Source organism: Stegastes partitus, unplaced genomic scaffold (assembly GCF_000690725.1).
Source record: "Stegastes partitus isolate 25-593 unplaced genomic scaffold, Stegastes_partitus-1.0.2 Scaffold1155, whole genome shotgun sequence".
In the NCBI taxonomy this organism is placed as follows: Eukaryota; Metazoa; Chordata; class Actinopteri; family Pomacentridae; genus Stegastes; species Stegastes partitus.
Genome location: NW_007578886.1, coordinates 192257 through 202247, shown reverse-complemented (window position 1 = coordinate 202247; position 9991 = coordinate 192257). Strand labels below are relative to the sequence as shown.

Sequence of the window (9991 nt, the reverse complement as noted above, 5' to 3'; positions counted from 1 at the left end):
TTCTGGGCCTGCTTTGCTGCATCAGATTGCTGCACAGATTCAAGACACCCTGTACAATGAAATCTCAAGACTATCAAGGTATTCTAGAGAGAAATGTGCTGCCCAGTGTCAGAAAGCTTGGTCTCAGTCGCAGGTCGTGGGTCTCGCAACAGGATAATGACCCAAAACACACAGCTAAAAACACCCAAGAATGGCTAAGAGGAAAACATTGGACTATTCTGAAGTGGCCTTCCTGCTCAACCAATAGACTTTACATTGTAATGATGTCACAAAAATAGAACTAATGAAGTTTTACTGAGATGAAACCTCTATAAACTAAACAGCTGATCTTGTTTGACGTTGGAAGTGGCCTGTCTGTTTTTCACTTCTTGTGTTGTTTGTAGAGGATTGGAACAGAATGGTTAGATGAAGTACACCACCTTTCATGCCTGTGTGGCATGGAAAGTAAGTTTGAAGTATAAACTCGCCAACTACAGAAGGAAGCTCAAGCAGCTTGGATGCCCAGAGGTCGAACTAAATTCCTTAACAAATAAACCTGCAGACAAGAGCAGTCCTGCTTACGGTGTGAAGAAGCCCAGAAAAGCTGAGGTGAATTACTGCCCCTCCTACCCATCAGGTGAATCTGCAGAGACACTTGAAAAGATAAGAGAGGCCCTAATTTCAGAAGCAAAGAAAAGGAACAATGAGGACACAGCGGCAGCAATGATGGCCAAGACCTTTTCTCATAGAAGGCAAGAAGTTATTTGAGATGCACCCATGATTGCAGTTTTGAAAACCAGATGGCCAGCTCTCTTCAGTGTGCGTGAGGTAACTGAATAAGTGATTAAAAGTGTGTTCATATTTTAAATTCAAAAATAGTTTGGAAACATTTTGTTTTGGGTTATTTCTCCTTTGTAACAATTCTAATTGGTGTTGTATCATATATCGGTTCAAACTTGATTTGTCACCTTTACAACAAGATATAACATAAGGATTGTGCTTCTGTGGAATGAGCAATACAGCTAGTTGTGTAGGTAGCACCCAAAAAATGTTTCCAAACAATTTTTCCAAGATTTGGTGGAAAATTATAATTGTTAAACTAACTGGTTGTTTCAGTGCATTGATAGTTAAATTTCTCTGTACCAGGACCAACACGGGATCTTCTCACTGTGAGGCCACGGTGTTAACCACCGAGCTACTGTGCAGCCCGCAATACAGTTCCAGTTTTAGAAATAGAAATTTAAATTACATGATTCATAATTTTTGTTTTGTTTAGTGTATCTGTGAGCTCTGTGTTTGTCACTGTTTGAAGTTGTGAAACATGGACATTATCAGCAGACTGCAAAGCAGGGTGCAGAGGTTATCTTCAACAGTCACATGTGATGCATTCAGTTGCTTCAGAACATATCTTCCGTTCCACCCAAAAGCTTCATGTGGATCAATGTCACAACTGCAGGTAAAATAAAGGCCCAGGATTGTAGCACTTCCAGTTTTTATTCTTCCCCAGTTAATCTGTTGATCGTCCAATACGTTGATGCAGACTAGATTTTCAAACATTTTTATCCTTAACTTCATTATAAAATCCTTGATAATTTAATTAATTTAGACCTTAACAAGTTGAACTGGAAATGTCTTTTTGTTGAAGCCATTAACAACCGGTAGATAGCTGCATAATGGTGAAGAGAGTCACAAAAAGAGAAGTTATTCTGTTTTTGATGACGTTTATTTGTCAGCTCCAGTCTATTGTATATTAATTCTTAAAGAATTCAGCAACACCACAACATTTGGTAAGGGATGTAAAGATTTATAACATTTGGACTGGTGTTACAGTCTCAATATCTGTAATAAACGCTGTTGTCTTGTATTTCTGTCAACTGTTTTGAATATTTATTAAAGTTTTTAGTGTATTGATGTGGTATGAGAGGGCCAGGTCTGCTCCATGTAAAACCCTGCAGATCACCTGTATGGCATTCTAATAGGTTACCCTGTCTTTATTACAACGTGGGGATTGTGTCCAAACTGTTAACGTTTACATAAATCTTGGAGCAGCTGTGACCGACTGAAGACTGACAGAAGCGGCTGAAGACCTGCTCTGCTGCCTGTACTGACCGCGTGTCAGGCAAGACGAGCCTAATAATAGCCAAAACTCCGAGCCGGTCAGGAGGACGTGAAGGCAGCAGTGGGAGGGGCCTGTGTATCAAATAATCCCAAACAACCGAGAAGCTGGTTTCCACCTAAACAGTGTGACTGACCCAGAGTGTGGCTCGGTGCAGCTGCTGGCCGTCAGGGAGCTCACCACACCGGTAGGTTGCCGCTGCTGCTGCTGCGGTTCTCAGTTTACACTTTAAAGGGTTGAGTCAAAGGGAACAGCTGACTTAGTTATGTTAAACATGAGCTGGTTAGATCTGGATGCTGCCGTGCGTTATTATTACGTGAGTTTCAACTGTGAGCTGACAAGGACAACGAGAACTCTGTTACATAGGATCTGTGTAATTGAATATGAGAACATGTTCATAAAGAAGTTAAACAGTAACTTGATCGTCAGTGTGTCACAGCTTCATGCCGATGAGATCAAGTCTGTTGGTTTAACTATGCTTCTACTGTCCAGAAAACAAAATTACCCATTTAGATACACAGTGTTTCCTGATTTTGTGCTACAGTTGTCTAGTTCAATGCTGATGCCCTCCTTCCTCCAGCAGACCATCATGCAGAGTGACATGACGATGCCCTTGCTGGCCGAATGTGCCTCTGACCTCTCCAAGTCGCTGCCCCGGAGCCAGAGAGACCCTGTGATTGGCATCATCGGCTCAGGAGACTTCTCCCGCTCCCTTGCAATCCGGCTGGTGGGTTGTGGTTTCAGGGTGGTGGTGGGCAGCCGCCAGCCAAGCCGCGTTGCCAAGGGTGTGTTTCCTGACAGGGTGGAGGTACGATCCCAGAGGGAAGCGATACATGCTGCAGAGAGGGTGGTGTTCGCTGCAATCCACCCAGAGCACTACCACTCCCTGGTAGGGCTGAGGGAGATGCTGGCCGGGAAGGTGTTGGTAGACGTGAGCAATGCCACCACATTGACCAGTCACAAGCAGTCCAATGCAGAGACGTTAGCAGAGTTGTTCCCAAAGAGCAGTGTGGTGAAGGGCTTCAACGTGGTCTCGGCCTGGGCCCTGCAGACTGGAGCCCATGATGGAAGCAGACAGGTAGGGTGGAAGATGGGGTGAGATCAGGAAAAGCACTTAAATGAGACTACACAGACTAAAAAATCAAGAACAAAACAAAACAAACCAAAACCATAACAAAAGAAAAACATTTTGATCACTGCATGTAAGAGGTAACAACACTGTTACAATCATTTAATAGGACTGAGGTGGAATCTCTGCCAGTGGTGGTGCAGTGTATGTACATTACATGTGTGTATGCAGATCCTACAAGGCCAAATAACTGTACATTTGGTCAGTCCTGAGTTGAATGCCCGTTTTATTTCATTAAAATACAAAACAGAACTACCTAAACTAAACTAACACCTAAACTTTGCTCAACGTAGCTAGCTGAGCAGACCTCCCTTGCTCATTTTTGTTTATTAATTTCTTTTTTATCATAATGATGTACATTTGTTGAAGTTAAGTTAGTCAAATTAATAATTAAGCACAAAGTTAATTCAGTTTTTTGTAATTGTGATAAATAAGTCACTGAAATGAATTAGGAAGCAGTGCAGTGTCTGTGTCTGTGCAGGATCAGCCCGTTCACAGAAGACATTAATACCGGTCATAGTTGGAAAAGCACAGTTGTTATTAACAATGTTGAAGTCAGACATCTTTCGTGTTGGTGTCATTGTTTTCTCTACTTGGACAACTTAAAGGTGGTGTCTGTGATTCTGAAGAAAGATTGTTGATATTTATGTCATTAGCATATAATAGACTATCCTTCTTCCACTGCATGCTGTCCTGCCTATCTCCCCTTCTCCTTCCTTTCCCCTCATTTCTGTGCACAGGCACACATGCACAGGACCCACTGCAACAGCCATGTTGACATTAGTCAGAGTCACCTTTGATTCCCATTTACAGAGCCAGGACTCACACAGAACACACATGGACAGTGAGAAGATGTTCACTGAATTTGACAAAATGTGTATTAGATTAGTATTGCTCGTTCTAACTTTTAGAAGGTCTGCTGTGAGAAAGGCCTTTTCTGTCGTTTCTATCAAAATAAACTTTTTGGTTTAATAGTTTGATATAGTTGTAGCCTTTGTACAGCAGATTGATTTTTACATGACTGTAGCTCTATGATAATATTGTAATGTCAAGCTAAACTCAAAATTGTCATGTAAAAAAGAGTTGTACTGAAAACACAGTTTGATGTTTGTAAAGTTTGTTGTCAATGCGACAGATTTCATAAGTAGTGGCAATGTTCCATGCTCATGTGCTGTAAATTAAGCCCTTAAAATCTGGTCTTCTGTCACTTCTCCCCCCAGGTTCTGATCTGCAGCAACTGCTCTGACTCGAAAGCTATGGTGCTCGAGCTAGCGCGTCGCATGGGCTTCAGCCCTGTGGATCTAGGGAGTCTGTGTGCATCCAGAGGCATTGAAGAAGCCCCACTCATCCTGTTCCCCTCCTGGGGAGGTCCCATCTTAACGACCTTGATCCTCTTCATCTTTTTCTATGGATACATCTTTCTGAGGCACATACTGCTCCCCTATCTGGATCACAGAGAGAACAACTTCTACCAGCTGCCCCTGGTGACCGTGAACCAGACGCTGCCTGCGGTTGCCCTGGTTACACTGGCTCTAGTCTATCTACCAGGTATGGAACACAGTATAGACACAGCAGGCCACTGCAGAGCAAAAACATACTTGGTGAGGATTTTTCTTTTAAAGGCATAGTTAAAAATAAATTCTTGCACCAACTGTTATTAAAGTGTTCGCTCTGCCTCCACCCACCCCAACCTTTGACTTTGCTTAAACACTATAGAACTTCTCTATGCAACACAATGGCAAGTTGTCAGAGTAATTCAGGCAGAAATGTTCAAATTGATTCAGAAGTATAATGATACAGAAAGCCCCACCGTGCAAGATGACAGGATTGGTTTAGTTGGTTTCCTATGTATGAAATCTCAGATGTCTGAATCTGTGTTTTTGCAGCTATCATCAGTATATTGTTGTTTGAAGGTGGAAATATTCAGTTGTGGCGTTAACTCTTTGTTTTACTCATGATATGCTTTCCAGGTTATACAAAAACACCATGTGGTCATATTAATAAGGTTAAAAACTGGATTTTCAGGGAAAGTTCTACCTGTGCCTTGATCAATAAAGTGGTTGCATTAAAAGTAAGGTGGCCAAATTCAAAACAAGCATTTTTTCTTGTCTATCCCAGCTGACTCAGGGTGATGGCAGGCTCCCCTGGACAGGTAACCAATCTGTCACAGGGCTACACTTAGAGACAGACAACCAAGCACACTCACATTCACACCTACGGACAATTTAGAATCAGCAATTAACCTCAACATGTTTCTGGACCTTGTGGGAGGAAGCCGGAGAACCCAGAGAGAACTTACCCTGCAAGGGGAGAACATGCAGAAAGATCCCGGGTGTCCTCACCGGGACAAATCGGGGATCTTCTAGCTGCCAGGCCACGGTGCTGAAAAATCATACAGGCTGTGCATAGTAACATGGTTGGCCCCACCCTTCTCATTCTCATTGCTATCTTCTAAATGTCTCTCAGTAACTCTGTAGAACTCTTCAGGAAGAACTGCAATTTAGGATGATTCTTGTTAGTACGATAAGATCTTGTGTCATTACCTGGTCAGAAAAATCAACTTGAAAATGTCATGACTCAGTTTATACGATGAAGCTGAGCAAATATCAACTTCATTTTCTCAGACAAGGTCGCATGCTTGTTCTGCTGCCTCTTCACTCTAAATTAATTTCTCAACTTTGCATTTGTTCACCTCATGCAGAAACAAGCACCTTTATTTAAATGGAGGTGGGAGAAAATGTCTGCTGTGTTTCCTCAGGTCTGGTGGCGGCGGTGTTTCAGCTGGGCAGGGGAACCAAGTATAAGAGATTTCCTTGTTGGCTAGACTGTTGGCTATGCAGGCGAAAGCAGCTGGGCCTGCTGAGCTTCCTCTGCACTGCACTCCATGCCGTATACAGCATGTGTCTGACACTGCGTAAAGCTGCAGGGTACACTCTCCTCAACGCAGCCTACCACCAGGTGAGCACCCAGCAGGTATACACAATGGACCTGCTTGTATCTAGTATATTTTTCTCCGGCCTGATTGTTGAGGTGTCTCCTGAGGTGACCCTTTTCTGACCAATCATTTTCAGGTCAAAGCTGGGATTGAAAACTCCTGGGTGGAGCAACTGGTGTGGAGGGCTGACCTTTACCTGTCCTGTGGAATTCTGGGATTTGGAGTCCTTACTCTCCTGGCTATTACCTCTCTGCCTTCTGTGGGCAATGCTCTCAACTGGAGGGAGTTTACATTTGTACAGGTCAGCAGATTCCCTATATGTGTATATTAATAAAGATAATTTAATGTATCTAAACTCAATCATGGAGGGCTAGCTCCAATTTACAAATGGTAATGGTAGCTTTAGTCATTCCTTCTGGCCTTACTGGCTATGAAGTGATTCCCTCTGAGTCTAACACAGCAGCACATACCCCCTGTCATGCCTCTGCAAGGAAACTGAAAATTTTACATGTAAGACTGACTTCAGAAGTTACACACTTAATGTGTTTATGGTTGCTGAATGGGCTGCAAGGTGGCTCAGGGGTTAGCACCATCACCTCGCAGCTAGAAGGTCACCGGTTCGCATCCTGGGATCTTTCTGCATGTTCTCCCCGTGCAGCGAGGGATCTCTCCGGGTTATCCGACTTCCTCCCACAGTCCAAAAACATGGTGAGGTTAATTGGTGATTCTAAATTGTCCGTAGGTGTGAATGTGAGTGTGCTTGGTTGTCTGTCTCTAAGTGCAGCCCTGTGATAGACTGGTTACCTGTCCAGGGGAACCTGCCTTCACCCTGAGTCAGCTGGGATAGACTTCAGCCCCCATGACCCTAGTAAGGATTAAGGTGTAGAGATGATGGATGGATGGATGGATGGCTGCTGAATCATTACAGTGACCTTTAGCTTAACTTTAAAATAAATGTTTGCATAGAACGAGGATGTGGCTGTTTCTAAAATCACTTTCTTTTTGCCAGGTGTCCAAATTCTGACGCACACTGTTCAGGGCAAACGCATGTATCGTGTTCTGGTTTAGAGGGGTTAGAATTCTGCTTTAACACAATTGTCCATTACAATATGCTACCCTGCTATATACTGTAATGTTTGAGTGTATAAACATATCCATTACATAATGCCCATCCAAGATTCCACAGTGGTGTAGTAGTGTACACTACTTGCTGCCAACTATCCCACAATTCAGTGTGCAACATTTTATAGATGTGAAAATAACCATCGTGTGACGCAATAACTTGGATGTGATTTTGGATGCAGCCTGAGTCTTTATGGTTATGTGTCTATCAAAGGGTATTTTTTCCAAATGGTTTCAATGGGAGCACCACATATTTTACACTCATTTACAAAGACCAGCAGTGTAACGAGGTGCGTAGTGTGTATTCCATGTTAAGCGTGCTTTAATACCCAATAGTTGCTGAAATATAATGACTCAGTTCTCCTCAATGAATTTTGTCATCCCAGATTCCCTGACTGTTGAAGAGTTTTGATGTCTCTTCTTGTGTCTCCAGTCAGGACTCGGCTATGCTGCCTTAGCTCTCTCCACCATGCACACTCTCTTCTTTGGCTGGGACTTTGCCTTCTCCCCTGGGGCCTATCCATATTACCTGCCACCGGCCTATCTACTGGCCCTCATCCCACCCTGCATAGTCCTTGTTGGGCGCCTCTTCTTGGCTGTGCCATGCCTGACATTAAGACTGGCGAAGATCCGCAAGGGCTGGGAAAGCACACAATACTGGCCAGTCAATAACCAGGAGCCAGGAGGGTCACGTGAGGCACATCCTCAACAAAACTTTGATGATGTCTAGTGTGAAATCTAAACTCTGCCAGTCTGTCACTTCTCCTGCACTTTTTACAGCCACAGGGGGACATTCCTTAATGACTACCGCTTTTCTCTTTAACAATAGTAAGGGAAACACAGAGACAAGGAAAAAAAGAGTGTAGATCAGAGACATGACCTTTCCATGATCCTGGAGATCCATCATCTGTACACCAAATAATCCTCTGTAGGGTTGCGGGGGGCTGGAGCCTATCCCAGCCGACTCAGGGCTACACAGAGCGACAAACAAGGGCACTCACATTCACACCTACGGACGATTTAGAATCACCAGTTAGCCTCTGTGGAGGAAGCTGCACAGAAACTCCACACAGAAAGATGCCAGGCCCAGGCTGGGACATGAACCAGGGATGTTCCAGCTGTGAAGCGACAGTGCTAACAACTGACCACTGTGTAGCCCCCATCCTGGAGATCATGATCCTTAATAATGTTCTGATGATTTCAAAGCAAGATTTTTGATGTTTCTTTTTTTTTGTTTCTGAAAATGTTTTTAAAATTGACAGTAGTCAGACAGGAAAATTCAGACAAAGAGCTTCACTAATAGAACAAACTAATGACTGTACCAGTTTAATTGGGTAATTTGGCAATATTAGTTAGGTATAGGGGCTGCAGGGTGGCGCAGTTGGTTAGCACTGTTGCCTCGCAGCAAGAAGGTTGCCGGTTCGCGTCCCGGTGGGGGCACCGGAATCTTTCTGCATGGAGTTTGCATGTTCTCCCCTTGCAGCGTGGGTTCTCTCTGGGTTCTCCGGCTTCCTCCCACAAGGTCCAAAAACATGTTGAGGTTAATTGGTGATTCTAATTGTCCATAGGTGTGAATATCAGTGTGCTTGGTTGTCTGTCTCTAAGTGTAGCCCTGTGACAGATTGGTTACCTGTCCAGGGTGTCCCCTGCCTTCACCCTAAGTCAGCTGGGATAGGCTCCTCTTGTGTGATGTCACAGGAGGCAGAGCCATAGGCTGACTTCTGCAAACAGGAAAGTTTGCAAACAGTCCAAAGCACTGTGTATTATGCTATCTGTCTAGTGTTTAGAAATGCAACTGTGACCCCATATGTGGTTCACACCAAGAAGACAGTATGGGTTGTATGTCCATCACTTGTTTTTTATGTCATTATTTTTACAGTTGTAAGCAGATGAACAGTGTGCTCTAGTGATGTGTCATGCGCCAAAGCATCGACTCTAAGAGCCGATGCTTTACAGTGAATCAGAAGAGCTCCCATCAAGTGAGAGCCAGCTCCAGACTTTCATTTTCTGCTGCTCAGTGGCTCAAGCTGAGCTCATGGCAGAACTTTGTTTTGATTGGCAGCATGGCGGCCTTGTGGCCAATCACATGTGAGGATTTCGTGCCACAGCTGATGTTATAATGGAGATGCGATGCTATCATGAGGAGCCCCTCATCCAAAGAGCAGAAGAGCCACTGAGCTGGTGGCAGACTGAGGCCTCAGTCTTCCCCCACCTGGTGAAGGTGATGGAGGGGAGACAACATCTGTTTCCTCTGAGAGAGTCTCACAAACAGTGCAGATAGTAACCGAGAGGAGAAACAGCATCAGCCCAGCAAGGCTGAGACATTTAATTTTTTTGAATGCAAACCTGCACTAAGGACATACTGTTTGGTGTTTGAACTGAGTTTTGTTCTGTTTCTGTTCTGGTTGTGTTCTGGTTCTGCTCTGTGGGTGTGTTTGCAGTGTTTTGTTCATTTGCTTTCATGTTAAATTAAGATTAAAAGTTTGATTACAATGTTAAACAAAAGTAAGAATGGCTGCTTTTGTAACATAAAAATACACAAAATTAGGCCATTATAAGGCTTCTCATAAAAACAGTAAATTCAAAAGGATTTATCAACACAGAGCATTCACTGTAAACCCAGATTTTGATTCAACTCAAACAGACTGAGTTCGTTCTACTTAAATGTGTCTAATTTATTGACATTACTTGTTAATTCTGATTAAGCTGA

General features: G+C 43.5%; 1 protein-coding gene across 2 annotated transcripts; it reads left to right on the top strand.

Moving 5' to 3' along the window:
• Nucleotides 1–2222: 2222 nt before the first annotated feature.
• steap3 (STEAP family member 3, metalloreductase) lies at nucleotides 2223–8204 on the top strand. Of its 2 annotated transcripts, none has more exons than XM_008296837.1 (6): nucleotides 2223–2282; nucleotides 2676–3173; nucleotides 4445–4772; nucleotides 5983–6182; nucleotides 6296–6460; nucleotides 7715–8204. In XM_008296837.1, exons 2-6 carry the CDS (start codon nucleotides 2685–2687, stop codon nucleotides 8009–8011), a joined length of 1479 nt encoding a protein of 492 aa, XP_008295059.1. In that variant the 5' UTR covers nucleotides 2223–2282; nucleotides 2676–2684; the 3' UTR covers nucleotides 8012–8204. The 2 variants fall into 2 exon arrangements, with proteins under 2 accessions (XP_008295059.1, XP_008295060.1); XM_008296838.1 differs by having other exon boundaries at nucleotides 2228–2282; nucleotides 2679–3173.
• The last annotated feature ends 1787 nt before the right edge of the window (nucleotides 8205–9991 follow it).